At 40.5% G+C, this 25,536-nt stretch overlaps 1 protein-coding gene across 1 annotated transcript in view; it reads right to left on the bottom strand.

Moving 5' to 3' along the window:
- The window catches only part of pex14 (peroxisomal biogenesis factor 14), a 47,350-nt gene that overhangs the window by 20,559 nt on the left and 1,255 nt on the right, over positions 1-25,536 (bottom strand). Inside the window, 3 exon segments of the mRNA XM_022206677.2 lie at positions 593-718; positions 6,789-6,873; positions 25,206-25,256. Of these exon segments, the coding sequence (XP_022062369.2) occupies positions 593-718; positions 6,789-6,873; positions 25,206-25,256 (262 nt within the window).

Below are 25,536 nucleotides of genomic sequence, written 5' to 3' on the forward strand. Positions count from 1 at the left end.
AGAGAGCTGTGAGTCTCCCTAACTACATGGCCATCCCATCAACATCACTTTCATTACAAAACATGAGATGCCGGGGGAGTCAAGGACAGTGTGGTAATAAATGAGGGTGGAATACATCTGGAATCATTGTCATATGGGTTAAGCATTACGCGGACTTCATTCTGCATTGGTAAATCAGTGGACAGCATTCATAACCTCCTGAGGTAATAAAGATACAGGTTGCGGTGTGGGGTCTTGCCAGGGTGGAACCCCTTGAAACAGGATGGCAAGAGACTTCATAAGCTTGAGCTGTGCAATGTCATATTCCCAGTGTCTGAATTCACAATCAAGGCGTATACTGCTTGGTATACATCACCGTGATACTTACTAAGATTCAGGTGTTTGTTAAGCTACAGATAATCCGGTTTAGTGGGTTTAAATTAATAAAAGAGCAAGAGGGAAGATCTCTACGAGCAAACCCACACTGGATGGAGATCTAACTTTTAAATTAGACTCAACTACAAACTCTTTGGGAAGTGAGACAGCGCACATAAATATTAATATAATGTATATGCACAGGTGTCAAAGGCGAGAAAAGGATGTATGTACTTACTGAGCGGTGCAGGAGCTAGCTGAGCGGCATGGAGTGGATGTGGGGGCCCCACAGGGCTCAGAGGCAAGACTTCTTCTGTGCTGCCAGAGCGCTGGATGGCCAACTCTACCTCTTCATCTGTCAGTCCTGGAATCAAGACGCACACACCTTTTAGACATTGGGAGGATGTGCAGCGACTGCGCGTTAATGGGAAAATCCAAATGGCTCCTTAGCTATCATAATGCACACTTAAATACTTCCCAAGCTCCCCACAAATCTTTTAAGTACAATTTAGAGAAAGTACGTCAAATCTCATTCAATTTTACCAGCCCTCTTCTTAAAAATGCATTTTCATTTCATAATTCAGAAATTCCACCGAGACTTTCTGTTTCAGGGACATCCATCAACGGGAGATAGTGCAGGAAGGTTCGCACAATGAAATTCGAAACTCTGCTAGCCTATTAACTGCCACCAAAGGCAAAGAAAATAAGAGTCTGTCCACTTCTCCAGTTATATTTCCCACGTGGAGATTTCATACACCCCAGACAGCGAAAATGCATTATTTTAATTTCTTCATTGTAATGTAAATGTATTACATAATTTTGCAAATGCCAATATAATTTAATCTTCAGATCTTTTTAATGATTTTAGTGATGATTAAATTGCAAAGGGCTCCCTGATGGAGAATCAGAGGGGAGGAGAAAAAAAATCTAATATGAACATCTCCTTTTGTGGCAAGAAAGGATTTTATTTCAGGCGCCATATGCTGCCACTGCTGTGGGTCTCACCGTTTAATGAGCATCTTCGCCTAAACAAAGGAAAATGATTACAACTTTTGATGAACTATGCTCAAAAACAACATTAACCCCTTTGTAGCAAAACAATTAAGAGTAAGCTGCAGACAAAAAAAAAAAAAAAAAACAGAACCGGAACACCGTTCAGCTCTAAGATATAAATGAGCACAGTTTACCTCATTTCCTGCACTATAACGCTTTATGCTTACCGTCGGTTTCTTGGGTAATTTTTCTTTATTTAATGACAGAAAATCCCTTTCGTACGAGTCTTTTATTTGAACTATTCTCTCATGGTTTAGAGAATTTACACATGCTCAGGATAAAGCTTACTCCATCCTTTGAGAGACATTGAGAAGTTGGAAAGACGTAATATTTTGAGAGATGACTCTTAGTTTTCATTAATAGTAGCTGCACAGAGTCGGATCATAATATTTCTGGTGCTGACCTCCAGAGCGGCCTTTAAAAGACAAGCCCAAAGTAACACCCGTGTGGATTGTAACTAATATGAAGTGAGTGAGACAGTAATTTAAAATTCTTAGGGTGGATATAACAAAAATGCTTTAATCAAATGATTGGTCGTCCGTTTAAGCGGCTTGATAGTGGGTAAAATCCGAATAGCAGGTTGAACCTTAACCAGAAATCACACTTTGATTTATCCGTGTCTCAGCAGTCCAAAAGCATGGACAGATTCTTTGAAAATCTACCACAAGGCTTATGCCAAGAGAAGGTCCCTCCAGTCACCTATTTAAATGCTCTGAGGAATGGCCATGAAAATTGTTGAATAATTGAAGGCAAATATTGGCCAGCCTGTAGTCTACAGCAGGTCCTGAGTGCCAGGAAGTGGTGAGCGCCATGTGCTGAGTTTGTGCAGTCAGACTACACTGTCAAATAAGCAATAATGTGTCCCTGGACTCCCGATTCATCTGACCACAGCAGACTACATGGTGACAGACTATTGAGTGAGACGAGCAATGATCTCACTTTCACCAAATAAAGGGAGAAATAATACAAAAAAAAAAATCCTTTCACCTTGAAATGCGAAGTATCTACGTTTAGTCTGCAATTGAGACTAATGTATGTACATCTTAATAGCTGCTCTCATCTTTGATGTTGTTTATGCAGCAAATGAAAGGTTTCTGACAAACATCAAAATAAAATACATGGAAATTCCTAAAGCTGTTTTCTAGTCAAATTACAGCTTGCTAAGTTGTATTGTAGGCTCTGATCTGTTTATTGTTGAGGGGAAGACAACAGCAAATGAAAGAGCCCTTAGATCCAAAAGAAAAAGGAACAAGGTGAAAGTGAGTTTTACATATAAAAGGAAAAGACAAAAAAGGGATTGCGAAATTTATTATGGGTTCCAAAACCTGTGGAATGACCCCTGGACCCCCATTTCAGATCGACCTGTGGGGAGATGAATTTTTTAAGACATAAATTACACCTAATGACGACACCATAAAAAAGAACAATAATGGAAAGCTATTCTGTATTTCATTATACTGTATTATTTGGTGCACCTGATACACGCAGTGCCTGTTTATGAGTCACCGTATTAGCAGATGCTCTGCCAAAGCATTTGCTTTGACCTTGCCATTCTCATTGGGGCATGAAATTACGGTGCTGGCACCTCGATATTACAGCTATAAATACTGTAAACTGCATATCTGGGCTACGTTTTCTATTGTCTTTCAACATAAACCTGATCGGTATTTATTTAAAGGAAAACCCATTGCTCGTCAGGTTATTTACAGCTCTATTTTCAGTGGCTCATATTCTCTGGGCATTTTTTAAGGGCAAAGAGGCAGCAAGGCTCTTACATTAAATCTATTTCTCCGATTTTGGCACTTCTGGACTTTATGGGTCAAGACCTAGCTCGGACAGCCAATTATAAAAATTGCTTACTAAAATATTTTGGGTGGTAAAAGGTGAATGGCTTTTTCGCTGTCCTCCAAGGCCTGAATTATGAAGTTGCCCTTGAGTGAAAATTACTTACATTTTGAATATCGTATTTAGAAAAAAAAAATGCACGGCAGGGGTCATAAATAGATGGAGGTCAATGGGTTATTAAGAAAAAGTTCAACCTGTTTCTCATGCCGTAGTGGCGAGGGAGATTCTACATGTCATTTTGTTCCGTTCAACTGCTTGAAAATGGCATGCCCTAAATAATGACCACTCTCATAGAGTATTCATTTATGTATTAAAAAGGGGGACTCTGTTCTCATTTCCCTGCTTTATCGCCTTGTACTGATGACAAAGTAGGCAAGGCCTAGGCTAGGTGGCGCCGTGGAGTAATTTATAACCACATCAATCCCTTTACCTTCCATGCAGGCCTTGGTCATTGTCATTTTTGTCCGAGAGGTGAGTCACATAACCCCACTTACAAACAGCATCCTATTAATATCTGGGATGATGAACCTTACCCTTACCTTCATACCAGGTATGGTAATACACCAAAAGCCTACCTGTGTTCCCCGTGACCCTCGATCACTGGCCCTCTGCTCAGGGTGAAATCTATTAGCATTATTTATTCAACTCAATAACAACTGGGACGGCATAAAAAATAAATAAGTCAAGCCATCATTTATGTGTCACTGACAGAGGATGTACTGTGCCGGTTTCACATGCAGAATTTACCAACAATGTACGTGTTCCCAAACATACTGCGTTCAGTTGGGTAGTCTAGGAGAGGCTAAGTGATGCCAACTTTGGGGCCACGGTCAAGGTGACACGCTGAAAGCTGGAAAATCTTGTTGACTTAGTCCTGAGAATTATATATTTTTTTGGTAATTATGTGTGTAACTGCTAATTGTCTAGGCTAAACGGTGCTGCCAAAATGGGGGCCCAATGCGCTTCAGTTGTTAATTGTAGAACACATAGACGGCACAATTCACTAGATGAGACTGTCGCACATTATATTTCACTCAAACACAATAAAATTTACTTGATCCTGGCAAGGAACAAGTCAAGCAAAATTGCTTCAAGATTGCTAGATGACAGTTTAAAATGCAATTCATTTCCCCACTCCTCCGTAAAAGAAAGGGGGGGAAAAAAACATCTCTGGGTTTTAAATCTTGATTTATATTACATCACTGTGACAAAGTTTCAATATTTCAGCCAGTTTATTCAACTTCAAGGACTCAAGAAGGGCAGCTCGGAATATTGGACTGCATAATTGCCAATTCATACCCTGAAATTGACTGTTGAAGGAAAACAGAAAATTATATTTTTCAATGAATATTGAAATAAACCACACTATTAGGATCTCTTTGGAAAAAAGGAGATGTAACCAGAGAGGCATCCTTCAGTGCAGATTAGGGCACAAATGCGCAGGGAAATAATATGCACGACTGAGATTATTGTGTAAAGATTCTGCAACATGCAATCAAAGTGGGCCCTATTTTCCCCTTCATCAGCTGTCCAGCATAAGTACTGGCAGCAAGAGGAATCCAATTTAAATTCCACTCTACCGGGAGATGGTATTGTTTCATTTTATGTGTGCTTTGACATTTCTGGCTGTTAATATAGAGTAAAATCCAAAAGTATTTACATAAATATGACATTAAACTGTATTAGAAATTAAGACTGACACATTTGCTGTGGCGACTGTGGGAGGAGGAGGATGATTGAGTTTCTGTGTCCAAGTGTTGAAAGGACAATACGTGCTGGGTACAGAAACGGGGAAAGTCGGAGTATCGGCCTGTTGCTGTCTGTGCAAAAAGCCGATTGCAGCTCAAGCGACAAGGAAGTAAGCGTTCACGATCATCCAATTACTAATCTTACATTTTACAACTCTGGAACTGTTGTAAATATAAAGAAATTCATACATACATGCACTTTTGAGGACATGCATCAGCCCCAAAATGCTTCATATTTTACTTATTTTATCCAACTCATCATGAAAGCCAAAGGTTTAACACTCTCAGTGATACGGTATAATGTTTAAAACTTGACTTTTTAAATTCTCTAGCTAAGAAGAGCCATTTTCCTGACACAATTACCCACAACATGAACATTTAGAAACAATGCTCTAAGCTCAGGCTAACGTGACACGCGGCGAAGTGAAATCAGAAGAACACAACTGATCTAATGAAAGGAAGGTGAGGTATGAATTATAAATACTTCCAGGTTCGCTACTGCACAGAATAAGTCAGGAGTTATCCTAAGAATGCAGCAGAGTGCTACTCTAACATACTTTGCGCTTAGTGTTTCATTGCTCATATCGCCCCTCTCTCTCCCTAAGATCAATGTCCTCATGCAAATCGAGAGTTCTTGTTTAGATCTACAGTGGAACCGATTTTCCAAAATAAATCTGCATTAAAGCGTCATACATATTTCATAGACTTGAAGTGCAGTAAGAGCAAACCATTTTGGATAGTGAAGCTCCGTGGAGTTTGCAACAAAGCTGAAAGTAAGAAGAACATGGGGAGGAGGGCGGCATGACATCATTTGGTCAGCGAAGGCCTCATTACATTCAAAATGACCAACAGCAGCTCGTCTTAGTTGTCAATAATGAGACGAAAAAAGACAAAGAAATTTCAAAAGATATCAAGGATCATTAGAGCCATATGAGATGTGTGTAGTAGCAGCCGGCAACCATGGATTTGGTTTCAGGTTACCTTTCCCAGTCACAGAGCTTTTAGGCTCACTTTTCACTGTTTGGCTACCCTAATGCTGGAGGCAAAGTCCCTCAGCACTGTGGAGTTACAGTCCCCGAAGCACTAAACTGTCTTGCAACGAAGTGAAATAAAAATACTCACCACAAAAGACTATCTGAGGCGAAGCTGCACACTCTCTCTGAACATACTGACTGTAAGAAACACATGGCATACCGCTGCACAGTCCCACCACCGCATTATATTGAACTGACTTAAATGAGTTCAGAGTAATAAAGCTTTTTGCAAGTTTTATTGCGCAAACAATATTCTGCCATGTGTTAGAAATATCTCAATGAATCGCAAAGAAAGTGAAGAGCCAGCAAACGTTTCGAGCTTCCCTGCTTAGAAAAACCCTCCCTGCCGTGCCTCAAATTTACGATAACAGTTAAATTAAGTAAAAGGGTTAAAATGCTGGAAGGCAATATTGATAATTCCATTGAAAACGCAGAGGGAGTTTGTCAATATTAATTTTCCTGAACCCAAAGGAGCATCCCAACTGGTGTGTCATTTATTCACAGGACCTGAATCATGTTCTCTGAAGCCAAATCGACCCCTATTAGACCCCCCAGGGCACAGAGCCACGGCCACAACCTCTGACCCTTACAGACTAATCTTACCAGAAAAACAACAACAAAAGCAAAATAAAGACTGCATCTGTATCTCTGGGCAACCACATATGAATTGGAATCATAGTGTTATTTTGCAACAAATGTATATTTTTAAATGTTTTCAGACTTGCATAAATAAAACAAATCAAAAATCGCTCACCTTTTTTCTTCAAGAAGGCTTTTCTGGTGGCCAACGGACTCTGACGTACTTTTGGGTTCTGTAGAAATTTTATAGCTGTGGTAATCTAGGAAGAGAAAAAGGTGATTTAATTCCTCATGATTATATACTATGAGAAGAAGAACATAAGTTCAGCAGGAAACTGGTGCAGGAAGCAGTACAAACAACAGTCTAGACCTTCCTTAAGAAAAAGATTCATCATAAATCCAACAAAAAAAAACACACAAAATCCTTAAATGGATTCCATTTGATAATTGCTTTTATGCCTCCCACACCCAGCAGTGAGGAAAAAGACCACCTGACCACTTTCCGGCTAAATGTGGGGAATGACCAAATCAGCAGTTATAAAATTAGCCCATCAAGAGTGCTGGACAAATGGAGTATGGAGCTTAATTTGCTATTACCCTCTTAAAGACAAACTTCCATTCTTAAGTGCGCAGTGGAAGAAAATCTATACTTAATGCAGAGGTGATCATTTGTATCTAATAACTTGAGAATCCTAGGCTGAAAACTTCTGTAATTCTTCCAGTTAAAAACCTGCCATGATCAAATCAGCCAGCCTGAATGTTGTAATGACTTCAAACGTTAATGCACTAGAACGTTAAATAGCATCAGAACATCAGTAGTTTTAAGTGCACTGCGTTCATCGATTCTATTATGTTTTCCTTCGAGATGCACCTTAATTTTCCACCCCAGTATGCATTTCCAAGAATTGCAGGGAGAAAAAAAATCTTCCTCAAATGGCATTAAAACATAAATTTGAAGTGGGCGCCATGAAGTGGCGCCTCCTAAAATAGATAAATATGAAAGAACACAGAGAAAGGGGAAACACACTGGAGGGGAGGTTTCGATGACTTATTATCGCACCTGTGGTCCCCGTGATTCAATTGTAAAAGTCATCCCTCTAATAGGTTGAAAGGTTTTGATTACTCTTCTTTTCTCTTAGTGTTGAAAGATACAAAGTGATTGAGCGCCCTGCCAGTGGTAATTCATTTTGGGTAATGCATTGCATATACTATGAACCTGTTCCAATCCAAAAGAATTGCAGTTTAAACTTGTCCAAGAGGGAGGAGTGGCAGGGAAGCTGTTTAAAAAGCTGGATTTCTGTGACAAACACACAGCGCAGTGGAGAATTATGACACAGGCATATTTATGAAGGTTAGGATATTGCATTCAGCTTTTCTTTTCTAACTATGAATACATATAAAAGGACACAGATGTGCTGCAGAAGTCCATTATATTGCAAATCATCAGTAGTGTTTCTGCAGTAATAAAATTTCAATAGTGAATTTTATCAAAACGTGCCAGATTCATCCCATGAGATGCTGCCACAATTTATTTAGACACTAATCTACCATTTCAGCGGGACACAACCGTGACCTTGATGTACACAAGGGTTACGCAAGAGGTATGGAATTTCCTGGATCTCTATATGCTGAGGGCTTATTAAAGTCAGTCACCCGGAACCTTCATTGTGACAACCAGATTAAACCATTTGCATGGTGAACCCCCAACCGATGTTCTGGGCCAAAAGATACAGTCAAAACACAGAGAAAATACCCCTTTGATAACAAGACAAAATCCTTCCGCTCTTGGGAAAGCTCGCACTGTACAAGTGAGTGAGCCAAATAAACAACTTGTGGTAAAGGCAGAAACCAGAGATGATAAACACACTAAAATCTAATATTCTAATATTTATCCCAGCAAATAACAAGGTGATGCAGGCCCTGTGAGAGGTAATGACCTAACAGAGGAGGAATATGCTGAATGAGCAGTCCTTGTTTACATTCCCTTAAAATTTCAGTAGCACAATATTGACAAGAAAATTGCATCAATGTTAACAGGCATAAGTATGACATGTTAGCAGGGACCGCAGCTAGCTCAGCGGCAAACTAATGAGGCAAATGTCCATTTGGTTAAAACTCTAGTGGCGGATCTTCAGGGAGAGGAAAAGTGCACTTCTTAGCAGATGACATAGATGCTTTGCGCAAGTTCCATCCAGACATCTCAATCAATTATAACCACATTGCACAGATTTCAGTCTTGTTATTGACTTATGGATCACCCCAGTTATAGTGTTGGGTAGCACACAACTGGGCTTTTAGGGCGGCAAGATGGATAACAGTACAAGGCAAATTTGGGTTGACAGCATAAATAACCCAAATAAAAATCAGGTACATTTCCTTCCTTGCAGAAAACTTGTGAATCAGTTTTGGTTGCAGTAATAATTGGGCTCTTTTGTCAAGCTTCTTGTAAAGCTTTGACTGCTAATGCACCAAAGTGCTCCATGTTAAGAGCAATAATCTTTGCAAACCAGATAACCGATAAAGCGTCAGGTAAAGCCGAAAAAGAGGCGAAAACTCAATCATAGGAAGAGATAACATTAACCAACACACTCAAAGAGAGTGAACTTGATGAACGGACAAGATTACAGAAATGTTATTGAGTTTGAATTGGACGAGACTTTGCACTGCACTTGTCTGAAAATTACAATTGTGATACCTTGAATGGTGAGAAATGAGGCTGAAATTCAATTACGTTCGAACCGCACGGACAGACGCCTGAGGGAATCCATGTAACCAGTTGTATATTTTTGCCTCCACTAGTAACAGCACTTAACTACTACATACCATAAGATCTATAGATACTTTGCAGATGTGCATTGTGGGGAATCGGCGGCAGGAGGTGTGAGCAGAAGTGTGAAAAAGCAATGCATTGCATGTCTGGCATTTGTTTCTTTTGGCTGGTTTCTGTATTCAAATTTAGTTTCAGTTTTTGAAGCAGGCAAAAGTTGAACCTACAACCAATGAAAAAGTCGCCTCAAAAGAGAAAGAGTTCAAGAGCTGTTTTTATTCTAAACCATTCAGGCCAACTCAGTGCCACATTTATCAAGCAATTACTCAGAAATTAAAGTACTAAAAGCTTAAAAATATGCCGCTTCAACTGCAACTATATTTTCTTCAAGGTTTACTGCATTTTGCTTTTCTCCGAGTCACTTTTGAATAAATGTAAGGACAGTTTGGTGTCTTACCACAGAAAGATATATATCAAAACTTTATTTTCCATCAGAAATCTCACACTATCACAAACTAAAACGTTGCGTAAAAATAAAATAAAAAACTTCCACATTTATTTCTCAGTTTAGTTTCTACATTGCAATGCACTTAAAAACTTCTTACTCCTCGTCATTCGCAAGAATAAATAAAAAAACACATTCTGACTGAAGAGATCTGGAGGCCATGATGGACCTAGAAGTTGGATGGGGGATGCAATGGAGGGGCTAAAAGGGAAATCATTAGCAAGTATAGGATTCGGTCTCAGTGTGAATCAATTCATTCCAAATTGCCCTGGCCTGTACATTTGTGGAGAAGTGCCCCTGATATAATAACAGACTGATAGACATGAGCAAAAATTGCGTTAGGCTAGTCTCAAATTTCCCCCCCAAACACACGTTTGGAGGACCAAAAGCAAGAGAAAGTGAGAGACGGCGAAAAATGAAGCTCTATATTAATTTGGTGCTTTCATGGATGATTTGCTATCAGGGGCAGCTGTCTTAAATGACTTAACCCAATACCTTTCTGATATGAGAGCCCTGCCAGAGAGGAATTAAGTTTTAATGCAATTATTGTATTTCCTTTAGTCGCCTGACTGCTTGATGTGGCCAACAGTGCTTTTTAATCTTTTTAAAAGAGCAGCTTTAAATGCCCTTCTAATTGTGACATCTTTCCCGCCTTAATGTGACCTTTAGTGGAGGAAGCAAGGCCTCGTGGGAGCAGCTATAGGGAATTATTGACCCTGAGAGACATCAGGAAGTGAGGTGCAGACCCGACCATTTAGCTAGCATCCGCACTTGTTCAGACACTGCAGGAGCTTCAAGGGCCCTGCAGGACGAGAACCGTTCTAACAATGAGTGTACAGAAAGAACCTTTTGTCTTTAGTTTGTTTTCTTTATTATTGTGCGGTGCTTTTCAGAGAAGTTACAGTATGAGGAAAACAGACGAACAGCGATTACCAAACCTTCAGCATCAGTAAAATCTGATAAAAGATCACGAGTGAAACGCTGATTCTTCCTTCTAGGAAACCTTCTTTTTTTTTTTTTTAACATCTGATACAACAGTGCAATAAGTACAAGGGTGAATGCAGTGAGGTTGGTGTTCTGTGTATAATACTATGTGAATGTGGTCAATCTTTATTGAATGATCCTAACTTTTGAAATTTAAAGGTCATAGTCAACATTTCAGCAGATGAAAAAGGGTCATGGAAAACTTCATTGACATTTGCCGTGCAAAGGTTTAAAAATAGCATACAGTGCTGTATCAGTGTCAGCGCTGGAGCCACAGGCAAGGCTACAATGATGACATCAAAAGCGCATTATGCAATTTTAGTAAAAGCGGGGGGTGGGGACGTTGGTGGACGGAAATCAAGCTTTTTTCAAGACCACTGCATACACAGACCAAACTTTCCATTCAGCAGCATTTCGATATCAGAGTTCTGTCATCGCAAATATGGAAAAGTTGAATGGGTTTAACGGTGAGAAAAACGGAAGGCAAAAGTACATTTAAATCAGTGAGAACAGCATCAAAGAGAAACAACTGTGCAGCGTACAGACAAATGCATACAATAAAGCAGCTTTCGAGAAAAAAAGAAATGTTACCCTGTTCTTGAATATGTATGTTTTTTATAATGTTGTAAAATTACAGTCAAAAGTGCATTTTATGGTCCAGCTTGCTGAGTGTGTGTGAGGACGCTCTGTGATCGCATTACTTCTTTTATATCCTGAATTTAACTTATCATATGTTTACAAAAGAAACAGGCTCAAACTCGGTGTTTTACTAGTTTAAAAAAAAAAAATCATCTTCTTTTATGAACTGGATATGCAGGATAGAGAAACCTGTGGAAACAGTGGCTCATGCGAACAACAAGTGTTTTAAAAATAACATGAGGCAGCAACAAAGCGATGCATTTCTTTTATTCCACAGAGATCTAAACTTGAAGACAAACATGTGGCACCGAGCCAATTCAAAACTAGCTTGAGAGATTCGGTATAAAGCCGAGTCTGACATTTCTTAATGTGCAACTGTCAGTGCTGCTGCCTGGGGTTGCCCTTGCTAAACTAGCGAGACAGATGACTGTTTAGATAAGGACATCCCCAGTGGGGCCCTGAGAGCCCCGAGAGCCCCGATGACTAAAGAGGAGCGACTCTGTCAGTGACACCTCACTTTCACCCACTTTGAGCAAAAATACTTATAAAGCCCACACATTCCTTTTAATTCAGGTAAAAGGGCCAAACCATGAGTCTGGAGCTGCTCTGAGAGATGAGGGTCATCAGAGATTAACCCATGGCACTTTAGCAGTGGGGGTGCACGAGGGGAGTCGCAGCGAAGCACAACAAACTACTTAGCTACCACAAAACATTCCAGCCCCTTCTCAGCTGCAATCCAGTAATGGATACTTCCTCAGCTCCTCGATTGGTCAAAATGTTTTCATACAATAATTTAATTCAGAAACACATTTACAAAGCAGGAGTAATCAATTTTAATTAGTTGATTTTTTTTTCATTCGCATAAAATTTAATGTACTGCCATCGATCTCCTTTGTTCTTTAATGCAGTGCCTCTTTCCTGTAATTCGAAGCTTTTCTTTTTCTTCTTTCTTTTTTTTCTCATGCAGTCAGTGATGACATTCTGTGACAAGCAGCTCCGTGTGCTTTTCGGTCTGAAGAAAGGAGCGCTTGCAAACACGAGCACGCTCGCAGATGCAGCTCTGTATCAGTGGAGTGTTCTGGCCGTACTGCGGTTTAAAAATGTTCCACATATGGAAAGTTTTGTTGAAAAATGAGACATCAAATGACATCTAAAATGTGAGGTTATGTCAGCGATGGCAAGCAGCTTCATGAATCTTTTAACTGTGGAAACGGAAGAGAACTCGCATCGATAATTCAGATGAATGAAAAGTGATAAAATGTGGTTAGAAAGTACATTTGTTATGAAAAATGCTGTTAAAAAACAAAACAAGTATACTGAATTTCCAGTAAGCAAACTGTATGTGTTAAATTCTACACTGCAACAAAAAAAAAAACACTCCCATGCCAAACATTTCTATCGTGAAATCTAACTTTTTGTCTCAAATTGATCAACTTAAAGCGAGAGGTAAACACTCTTTTTATGGACAGAAATGGGAGAAGCAACCGGCTACGACAACATAAAGAAACACAAAGTCTTAAAACTGCCACTGCTCTTTGTGTTGTCCTTCATATCATCAAGGCCCGCTGGCCTTTCACATTCAATTAGTTGATTGAGGCAAAATGCAAGCGGCACCAGCAGCAAACAACGCGAAGCTTGTGTCCAAGCGACACACCACAGAAGTTGTGTTGTGGTGTCAGGAGAAGAGCTGCCTCCGTCACAACCAACTTACAGTGACAAGCCTATCCTCCTCTGTTGATCCAAACTGCTCCTCTCACTGAGGAAGCACCCACCCACAGACGCACACACAAACCCGGCAATACGCACAGCAAAGCGAGTTGAACTGAAGCACTACGATAGGCAAATAAAGCAGGGAGCCGGGCTGAAGATGCAGTGAGTTGGCATCAGTTTTGTGTGCAGATTTGCCAGCCTGCCAACTGACTAATAAAAGTAGAATAGGGAGGCCAGTGACAATAGAGAGAGGTGTCCTTTTATTGATCAAATTATTCCTTCTTGGGTACACCGTGCCACCGGATGAGAGTCTGCTCACAAAGACAACTAGACAGATTGTGACATTCCAGTGACATTGTAATCGTGTGTCAACCCCTCTCCAGTCAATAGGCTGAATGCACTAATCATGTGTCTTGGATCAGCAATTTCATGGTCTTCAAAGGGGGCCAGGAATTGGTGGCATGACCCTCCACACAGGGTGAGACTCCTCTTTCCTCAGCGAGTGCCACAGAGAGACGGAGAGGGGAAGGATGGCATAAAGGGAGATGCATCGAGGTGGGAGCAGAGTCAGAGAAGATGAACATCGCCATCTACTGGCCAGGGGTTGTGCGAGTGACGTCGAGGAGGGGGAGGAAAGCCTGGCAGTTTACCCCTGCGGCCTGTCTTTCACTGAGACCTGTCAGAAACATTTAGACACACTTGCCAAGACAATGGGCCACACATCTACAGTGGCAGACAAGTCAGACTGAAACCACCAAACGAGGGAGGAAACTTAAGGCTGTAGGCCTTCATTTGGTTTTGGAGAAAGAGAGCAAGCAGAGTCTGTTCCTGATCACACTAAGTGACAAAGAAAAATGTTGGCAATTTCTCCCTTTTTCTGGAGGCGTCCAACTAGCACTAACGCTGACAGCGGGATAAGCATAAAAAGAGTGTGACGCTGACAACATCAGGAAAAAAAACAACAATTATGAGGGTCAGAGGTAGCACTTGTCTTTCTTCGTATTTAACCAGATGTCAGAGAAAACAAACAAAGCCGCTCCTCCGATCGTATAATTCTCCTTTTCAACCTCTGCAAACCAGTTAATCTACACACTGGAGAATTCATTGGCTATAAAATGTTTGAAAGCGACAAAAGCATGTGCAACATTTGGCTTATGCATGCCCCACCTAAACACCAGCCACCTCCTCTGAGAAGTTCTGACAGATTTTTCAGGTTTTGCTGCATTTTTTGGCTATTGTAGATCGTAAGTTACTATACATGACAGTGATATGAATTCAACACGCCCACTTAGTACTCCATCCAGCTGGCTGAAGGGACAAATAATGTTTGTTCAATTGTGTGCTTTCTTTAGATATATAATTGTTTGCTTTTTAAATTCAGAGGCACTCGTTATTCTTCTTAAGGTCAGGACCGACATTTAACTTAAAGAAAAATAATCTACATGACAATTTGGGCCTCCTAAAACGGCAGAGTTAAGCAGACAGAACCGACAGTAGCTGCATGAGAAAAAGGAGTAATCAGAAAGGAATGTTGCACGCCACCGCTGCACATCACTCGTACTTTTTGTGACTACGTGACAATCTGAGGCAGTGGTCAAAGTTTGGGCGTCAACAGCCGTCTTACCTCGACATCGAGTCACGTGGCGACAAGGGAAAATACGTGTTTTACCAGGCTCCTCCAAAAGAATGAGGAGAGGAGACAACCCACAGTGAACCACTATAATGTCACACGGGGTGGCGTGTTACAGCAAAGGGGCTGAGTTGGCAAGCAGCTCAGCAGCAGACGCACACCTGTTCTGACATTTTCTGTCGACCTTGACACAGAAAACACATGACAATGCCACTCTCTGCGGTTCAAAAGTACAGGCTGTTTGACGAAGCCCCTTCACTTCCCCTTTTCTCATCCCCATGATACCTAAAACCACTTTCCACGCACTTTTGGGCTATAAATGTTAGAGGCGACAGACAGGAAGCAAATCATGTAGTGGCAGTTAATAAAACAAAAAAAGAAAACTTCTAAAAAAATCTGATCATATTTGGGGACGACCGAAGCCTGCTGGCAGCTGCGAGTGCTGGCCGACTCCTTCCACAGGATTGCAGGCCACCAATAAGCTCCGTTAAAATCCCAAAGTCCACAGTAAACACAGCCTGGAGAGAACAGAAAGGCCTCAGACTCTCACCTATTTATTCCATTTCTGTCGTCTCTTTCTCACCCTTCCTTTTGAAGTTCATGACAGAGCTGCATTGCATCCATCCATCTACTATTTTAATCAAAGAGAAAGCAAAGTACTGCTGCCAGGAGAGCTGCATGGGGAAACAAATGCAATCTTCCTGTTAATCACTGCATTAACAAGAAGTCGACAGTCTTGACGCACATGCTAGGGAGGGGAGCCAGTCCAGGTGTTGGGTAATTGTCAGTTGTGCCAGTGGTTACAGTTGCTTTTTTACCGTGCCAACCTCTGCTTCTCTGCTGATCAACACTTGTGCCCTGCCTTAATGATAGCTCTGAAGAAGTCCTCTTTCTGCTGAAGAGTGCATGCAGACACAAAGAGGGCTGGGCCAGGATTTCTGCATGCTGACTGTAGTGGACTATGGATGAAGGCATAGACATCCAGCTATAATCAGTGTCAAGAGAAGTGTAGCTCAAGTTTAAAGATGCATGAGGAGGGTCTAATTTAAATGAAAGAGGCCAAAACCCCCCTGAGGTTCTTTACAGTGGGGCTTTTTGGCCTTTCACAGCTATTCTGAAAAACAAGCCCAAACAGTGACTTTCGGGCAAAGAATTATATATTAGAAAGACATCACAGTAGCCGGAAAAATAACTTGCCAAGACAGCAACTTGTCAGAAATGATTCACGTGTTCCTTTCATTCAGAAAAAAAACTCCTACAGCTGCAGGTGAGAATGATGTAGTTTTGAGATGAACTACAAACATGCTCACGTTTTTATCGTAACCCACTGAAAACGTTTCCGGGCAATGCATTTCTGCATCACACTTTTAAAGTTAGGCTGCGATATTTTCAGTAAACCGATCTATTTTAGCAGGTTTTAAGATAATTTATCTCGGTTTCTGCATTCTGTCACTTTGATTTTAGTCATAGAGAACGGCACACTATCTCTTTTTTTCAGATTCGGCAGATAAAGCCACAATCTCAGGGTGCCACACACAGAGAAACTCTGAAATCCCATTAGCATTTTGCTTTCATTATTTTTAATCAAACCCAGAAAACTGACACATATTAATTAATATCCATTACCAGTTTTTTGCCCCCTCTCCCAGAGAAGACGTTCGGGGGAAAAGAAGCAATTAACTTAACAAAATAATCAAAAAAATTGTTACAGAAATCTCTGATAAATGTCATGTGAGGTCCCGTCTAAATGTAAGAAGTGTAATACATTCTTGCTGTCATATTCCATTAAACTGCTATTACAGTCTTGATAGAACTATTAGTCACTACATTATTAATAACATTAATGTATTTACATTTTTGGTGTACAAGCCTGCTTTCATGCAATAATTTATGAAGGCGACTTCAGATATGTTATAACGTTCTCCATCTAGGCTCTTTTGTGTTTATTATTGATTGTGAAAACAGTCAAAATTCCAAATCTAATACCCCTCTGCCCTCCCCCTTTCCCCTTAATGTATTGGAGTGGGCTGTTTACATTAAAGGACCGGAATAAAGTGCATTTACATCTGAAGCATAAGTTCATAATTTACATTCCAACATTTATTAGAGGTGACAAACGAGCATTTGGTCCACTCGTGCTTTTCCACAATGCAGCACTCATTCAATTCATATAAATTACAGCTGGGCTAGGGAGTGCAAGAGCAAATTATTTTATTATATGAATGCATGTATGACTCTATAGGGGGTTACTAAGACAAACAGGGAATTACTTGATTAGGCCAACTGTGGTTAACAAAGAAAGAAATATGAGACAGAGGCTCGGGCCAATCAAATTTCAGCATAAATGTTTGGCCCATATTCAAATATCTAAAATACACAGATCTTAGTGTAAAAGCTTTGGACTGCTGTGTTGCTGCAGCACCATTATGTATTTTATAGATGGCTCTTTTAAGTGTTGCTGTTCCACTACCGTACCCTTAGCTTGCACTAATATTATTCAATTAAAAGAAACTTGCCTAAAAGGCAGTATTATATTACATAATTAGACAGGGCAGCGTTTTCAGAAGTGTAGTTACAAATGCACTGAGGGGATCCCAGCATTTGAACAAATATCTAGCGCTGTAGGGGAGCTTGCCGACAAATTAACAGCTAATAACTTACTGGGAAGCCAGATAAAAAGAGAAAAAAATGTTCCCCAAAGTGTCAATTACAAATAATTTTTTCCTCTGATTTCTACACTTGTGAAAGCACGGATATTCTAAAAGGCGTTTGGAATAGTGTGCCAAAATTGCGTGTGGTTCATTAATTCCTTTTTTTTTTTTCTCGTATTCTCACACAGTGGATTCATAGAGAGAAAAATAATTCAGCATCAGCAGCAGGACTGTTTGGGATAACTCTGAAAGCATACGGCTCCCCTGTGAGAGCGCTAGCTGGTCTGAGAGAGGGGAGACAGACAGGTGCAGGGACAGGGGAAATGAAGGGAGATTCAATCAAATTCATGTTCATTAAAATCAGAGGACATCACAAAAATTAGAAAGATGCTGACAAATCAAAGGGTCTCAGTACCTGAATTACCATAGTCATTTTCTTATTAAAGCCAGGATGCTTCCTGTCAATCAAGAGCCATCACATTCTCCATTTGCGGCGGAAAGCCACCGTAATTGCTTCTCATACTAATCAACACAACTTGTGTAATTATGCCTTGAAAGTGACATTGGAGGCTGAGAGCGATGTGAGCAGTCTTGACAGCAGAGACATCTCAGATTCATCGGGAGATTTCCAGCCTCGCTGCAAGGAGACAAGCCACTCTCAGACCAAGTTACTCACTCGAGCAGTTTACAACCATAAACACAAAGAAAAGACGATAAATCAAGCTGAAGTAATTACAAAGCAGAATAGAGAGTATAAAGGAAGCTCGGCTCAATAAGGCCACTTTCCCAAGTATATTGAGGCAAAATGGGTATGCTGTAATTAAACTGGTGTCGTATTTCTATCATTTCTTAAGTAAACATATTGTGACAGTTCACTAAATTGTGGGAGAATAGGAAATTACAGCTCTGTTACCATGCTGTTCACATTAATATACTCACAGAGACAAAAACCCTACAAATACAGTCCTAAGTATTCATTAAAGTTTATTGAATTCAGCTTAATCACAGACTTTACATATGTCTCCGAAATGAACTTTGCGTAAAACTAGCTTCAACATTCCTCTGAGCACTGGAACACTATCCAAACCATATTCCCAGGCTGCATCTGTCACAAGTCACACTGCGGCCCAGCCTGGAAGGTCAGAGCGAGGTCAAATTACTGCAACAAATCAAGAGCTGTGGGTTATGACATGAACCTCCATCTACATAAAATATGTGTATTATTGGCATGCAGTGACAACAGCTTCTTTTTCATTCACTATGAACTTTACAGCGAATTAAAAGGCCTTTCAGTTCTTTCCAAAGCTAAATAAAAACGCTATTGTCTGGGTTGGCAGCGCAGATCTAGTCCAGCTCAGCACACGAGGCAGAAACCACAAAATGAAAAAAATTTATAAAATGGGTTGGACTCATCTGTGCTCATCACTTTCAAAGAGGTGGGTGGAACCATTGGGGGAAAAAAAAAAGAAAAAAGTCACCAGCATCAAAAAGAAGTCAACTGATAATTCTGGCATACTATGAGGGGAATAAGCGTAATGATTTCATCTGTGAACAGAAACGAAGATGAGAGATTTATGGCTCGTAAAAAGTTCAAAAGACCGAAAAACCAAAATCCTTGTCTGTGTCATTCCTCGCTCATGACCTCCAAACTTCAGCACATGTTGAAGACAAAGTAAGAAAATGCTCTTTTGTGGGCAAATATGAGAAAAACAAGTACAGTTACTGACATAGAAAACAGAGGCTTTTACAGGAAAAGCCCGTGTGATTCACCCCCTGCGTTCAACTCTAATGACTCAAAAAGTGTGACCTGCACTTAAACAAGAAGTCACAGCCAGAAGCTGTAAACTCATTTTCCCCATCCAAGCCAGCAACGTCGGCAGGACCTGGAAGATGTGCTCCGAGCATGCACGATAAATCTGACGTGAAATCATAATCATAAAAGCAATTAGCTGACCCTGCGCCACTCGTCCTTGGACATGACAGTGAGAATTCATACAGAGTCCTCTAAGGAGGCTCGCTGCCGGGTTGGGCGAGGAGGGGAAAAAGTGCAACACAGCAACAATAAAATGGAGGGCCCTTCCTGTGTCATTAACCACCGAAACAAACAGCGCATGATGCACAATGAGCGCTGTGAAACAGAGAATTGAGCTTTTATGCTTTTCAAAGAGAAAACTTCACCGCGACCACTGAAACTGTGGTGCGCAGAGGTTTCTTTTGTAAAACTATGAGCACAGTTCACACCGAGACGCCATCTGCACTTACACACTTCATATACATTCAGCATTAGCGCACACTGTTAATGCAGTTTTCAAACAACATTCAGAAAGAATCCATCTATTCAGAATCACCCACACAAATGTGAAGATGGATGCTTTTAAGACATGCCTTTGATGTGTGCTTCTGCAGAGCGTGCAGCATGTTTACAGTCAACAAGACAGGATGCAAATTCTAGCGGCTATGAGACAGCAGGTGATCGGATTTACTCGACTTTTCTCTTTCAAGGAGTGCGGTACAGTTTGAGAAATCTCTCCTCTCCCACCCTTACATTCACACACACACGCACAGAGCTTCTCACCATCACTTCCCACTCAGTAATTACAGCGAGGCCGAACTAGTGGCTGCCACCTAGTGACCGTCTTCCTCAATAATCATGAAATATCTCCATGGCTCGCGCCCCCTCTCGGACCATAACTCTCCTTTACTGCAGACAGCTCCAATAAAGGATTACAATTACAATTAAAGTAATGAGCAAAGAGGAAAAAAGGAAAATCTCAGAGAAGGTTCCCTTGACTAACTAAATGGTAGCCTAGTTTCTTGACAGAATGGAGTTACCATACCAGACTCATTACCGACTCCCATTTCTTATTCTGCCCCAATAATTAATTTGGAGCGTGTTGAAACCTGGAGTTCTCAAAAATTAAAGTAATGGTTTTAAAAGTGATGAATGTAAAATGAATTGAAATATGAATTATCAAGTAAGAGATTAACTTCTTGTTATTTTTGCTTTATGGTAGCTGGGGTGTAAAGAGGTGCGATCACTTACAATGTACTGTATTTTCAGGAGTTTTTTTCCTTTTAAAGGAAGGGAAATTGAGTAAATTACCCAATCCTGTGAAGAAACAACTACACACACGCATAAGAGAGGCTGGTGTTAAAAGGATAGATCTCTCTATAAACACATGTTCCACGGGGGAAAAGTCATTAAGGGCAAAAAATATAACTGAGTCAAGACCTGAGCGTAACCTCTGACTTCCTGGTGTCACCGCTGTGTTACATTTGTGTTACACCCACGCGCAAGTCAAGGAAAAAAAAAATCTCTTTTCAGAGCAAACATATGAGGAACATCTGTCTGCCTGCGACTCACAGGGCTCAGCAAAAAGAGCCTGCAGGGAGGGAGAGGTGAAACAGGGAGAAAAAGATTCAGAGAACGACAAAAGGGGACAGTTGCAGCCGTCGTGCCTTCATGTCTTCAGCTGCACCAATTACTGTTGGCACGTCCTCTGCCAACCAGCCAGGTCCCCCACAACTGCTGCACTTAACACACTGTTCCTTTATTCCCCCTCTATAGTAAGATGGCTATTGCAGAGGGGCTACGGAAATTTGGAGACTGCTGAGCCAAAACAGATCACTTCAAAGCAGCTTATTTAACGCTTGCTAAATTTTTCATCACAGTCGCTTAATATCCTGGGGAAGGAGAGCTTTTGAAGTTGCTGTGAGACCGGGGATGTTCTTCTTACAATTCTTTTTCCCCTCCCTCTGCTGTACTAAAATCCCCAAACCTAAACACATAACACACACCCAGTTCACGCTATCTGTGCCTACATGCACACACAGAGTTGTGTGAATGCTACAGATGCACCTCCTGCACAGAAACAGCACGCTTACAGACCCACACACAAACACGCTTATTCGTTCAGGGCCAGTGAGGTTTTTTTTCAGCGTGGCGAGAGCAAAGAGCGAGCTTAATCCTACTAGGGATACTCAGAAATATTTTATTAGGGGTCAGCTCTCCTGTAGATCAGCTGCAGACCCACATGACACCTCACATAACAACACAGCAACAAAAAGTTTCTCATCAGCGCCAACATTTATCCCTTTCTGAGCTGAATGTTCAGGACAAACTGACTCGATGATTCTGACATCAGCACAGGTACAGTTACTGTGAGCTTAATGAGAACTATTTTAAAACAGCTTGAACAGTTTGACTTCATATTTTTTATTACAGTTACAACAATAAATCAGTTGGAAGAAGAATAATCAGTAACAATTAGTAAAATAATACTTTTGCTCATTTTCTCTGGGTTTAGTTTAGATGATGTCTGGCTATTTGTTCTAAATGAAAGTAATCCAAAAATCTGTTTTTGGACAAATATTTGGAAACAGCAAAGAATAGAAGACATCACTTGGACTGGTAAATTATGAAAGGTGATTCTTTTTACATTTTCTGAGATTTTAATTAGCAAAATAATTAACTGATTAGTCAGGAAAAACAATGAACAGAATGATAGTAAAAAGGACTAAGATGCAGGCCTAATCTTTCTATCACCAATGTAATAAGTAATCATCACTGTTCTTTCACATCTATTTATTATCTAAAGTCTGTTTCATGAGGGCAAAAAAGAAATAAAATTGAAAAATGACTACAGTGCAGCTTTTATGGTGAGGAAATATTTCAATTTATTTCAATACATCTAGTCTCAAAATGTGGGACTTTTTTCATCTGACAGTAATGCAAACAGAGAGACAAGAAACTGTGGCCTGCTACTGGAGAAATAACTAAAGCTGCTTTTTTTCCCCATTGGGTCAATATATAATTGTGGGTCTTCTAGTTACATAGTTGACAGGTATCACAGCTGACACTTTTTGCTGTTTTCAGGCCTAAAATCAACATGGTAGCTATAGCCAAACACCACATGGCATTTTTAGACAAAGACTCTTCTAAATATTCTATATACAATTAAATAGAATTGAAATTGAAAGCTTTATTTTTATAAAGATATTGCATTAAACTTGCTGACATGCCACTGGACTCACACACTACTTTATATTAAATAAGTCAGAAAGCCTTGGAGTGTGGCCAGTCTTTTCTTCAGGAGGAAATGACATCATGTGGAGCAGGTCATGTGATTTTTAATTAACACACTTTCTTGAGAGGTGTTTTTGTAACGATAACGAAATTGAAAAATTCCTCGGACACGGACACAATGTTATTTTCCATATTAAATTTGATATTTTGCCAAAAAAGAAATATCTGTCATGATTATCTCAACATAATTAAAAGAACATAATCAAAACTATTTTTGAATCAGCTCATTTTATTATTGTTTTGCTGATTAGAAGGTGGTTGTTGATAAATTGGGACAGTTATTTAGTTGACATTTTAGTGATATCCAGTCATTTTTTATTAATAAGTGGTTGTTTCCACAATAAATAATTATGGATTTTGTAAAGACATGATTATAATAAACATTAAAAAATGTGTTTGTTTTTTTTACTTTTAATAAAAATGTAAGCAAGATATATCCCATGGACTTCACAAGTCCCTCAATTACATATTGACCCTCCTATGTTCCTGGATATTATATCAATACATTTCCTGTTTTATCATGTGATCAAAGGGATCATAATAGATAATGTTGCTGTGTGTTCGGGTGAATTTAAAGGGTGAAGCGACTGAAGGAGATGAGGAGTGAGCACAGGGCGTCACTGTAGGGAGAGAGCACAAAGACCAGGGAAATACCAGCCAAGACACAGGCAGGGGTAATGGCCGTGGCAGGGATGAGCGGAAGGTGGGAGGGGGGTTGGGATTATAGACGGGGGAGAGTCGGGGTGAGAGCGAGCAAACAGCAGCGCCACAGGCAACAGCAGCGGCTGGCAGTGACTGGTATACCAGTCAACCATGCAGCACACACTCACACAGGCTCTCCCACCCTCACTGCAGGTCCAGATCTGCCCCTGTGGCCTGGTTGCTGGCAGAGGCTGTGGCACTGGCCCCTGAGCTGGGCCCTCTTGCCACAGAGGAGAGCCCATGCCGTGCAGTGTGCCAGGGCCTGCTGATCTGGGCGAGGTGAGTCAGAACCTGTTAACATGACTGGTGTCCCCAGTCTGACACACTGGCTTGTCTGACATGCACATGTGCACATTAATGTTATACAAACGTGGGCTCTCTCTCTCTCTCTTACTCCCTCTCTCTCTCTGCCCTCCCAACCCTGCCAGCACTCCCTTTCCTCTCATCCAGATAAAATCCTTTCAGACACAAATTTCAATTATTCACCTCATCCAAATAATGCCATGTGACAAGAATTATCCCTACTGTAATAATCCACTTAACTGGGAAAGAGCAGCTCATCAAAAGGAGAAAGGAGAAAAGGGGCTGGAAGTGAGGGTGGTGGTGGTGGTGGTGGGACTTGTCAACCAGTCTCGAATCAGGACCCTCATAACAAGAATTTCTTCCCTTTTTGAGGAGGCAGTCTTGAAGCGCACTGGGATGATGAAATTGAAGTAAATTGAAAGAAAGCCTGGGAGAATGCTCCCACAATCAATAACCCCAGGATTAAATTAGCCTTGGCATGAAGGGATGATGGGGGGAAGATGAAGAGTGAATGGTGGTGAATGACATTGAGACATGTAGGCTGAACAATACAGCACTTCTCTAACCTGGATGCTCTGCCCATACAAGGACAGTGAATGTACCTGGGATGTATTCCATCCCACTTAGCAATAACACAACATTCCTGGTTATAGTCAATACTTGGGCCAAGCATGTCTTATAAACACTTCTCTTTACACATTATTGGAAAGAAACAACTCATGTTTATACTTGTTAAATGTTACCTTTCGCTAGTATTAACAACTTGACCTGCTTATTTATTTTGCATAAAAGGCAGACGGAATGAGAGACCACATCTTTCTGAGACACACTTTTTGAAACAATCTTCTTTTGGACAAAAGCATTATTCATGCTAATTATTGACACACCGATTCAAAATCTTCGTGGACCAAATTGCGGGTCCTGACACAGACTGACAAACGGAGAGCTAAACAAAGGACAACAAAGATATGCAGTCAAAGTTTTTGGCTATAAATGATTAAAGCAACTGTGGAACCGTTGCCGCTGTTAAAATAGACCTTTCTCAATCCTTTTTGCTCTCCAAAGACAAGGAACATAAAGTACACTCTCATTATGGCTTGGGGACATCAGTGTGATGCTAAAGTGACTGTCTGCTAATTGGAAGCCTTTAACACTGGCTCTCCCTGGGGAATGTGTAATATCATCCGATTAGCCTAATAAAAGTCTTTAAGTTACTAGACCTTAAGGGCTAAAAAAAAAAAAAAAAAAAAAAAAAAACTATCTCAGTGCTCCTCAACTACGCATCATCAGTTGCCAAGACTTTCATTCTTTCCAAATAGTACGGCTGCTGATTGCACTGGTAAATTCACCTATTTGAGAGTTAAACAAACTAGCAAACTCTGGAATATTAGTGTTGAGAATCATAGCATGATGTGGCACATGTATCAGTGCATAAAAATGTATTTGAAGTATTTTTAATAACTTTATTTTTTTCTGAATATGACTTGAGCCTACACGTGAGAGTATCTCTGTCTCATTTGTACTACATCAAAGCGTCACATTCAGAAATCTTTTGTGATTCTACTCCATATCGCGTCATCGATCAACTAATTCCTATTAAACACTGAATCCTTACCAATGCTTCTCTGGGGCGAGCTGCTCCATCTTCTCCAGGTGGAAGGCCGGACTGAAAAGATAAAAAAGACTTGTGTTAGAGCGCCATCTACTGGAGAATAAAGACACTGTAGGTTTAAAGCAGGGGAGTCAAACTAGTTCTAGTTCAGGGACCAGATTCTGCCCAATTTGATCTAAAATGGGCCGGACCAGTAAAATCATAACGTAATAACCGATAAATAAACACAACACCAAATGTTTCCTTTGTTTTGTGCAAAAAGGTGCATTCTAAAAATGTTTACATTTAAGGAATTATCTTTTCACAAAACATCATGAACAACCTGAAATTTCTT

Source organism: Acanthochromis polyacanthus, chromosome 6, assembly GCF_021347895.1.
Source record: "Acanthochromis polyacanthus isolate Apoly-LR-REF ecotype Palm Island chromosome 6, KAUST_Apoly_ChrSc, whole genome shotgun sequence".
NCBI lineage: Eukaryota > Metazoa > Chordata > Actinopteri > Pomacentridae > Acanthochromis > Acanthochromis polyacanthus.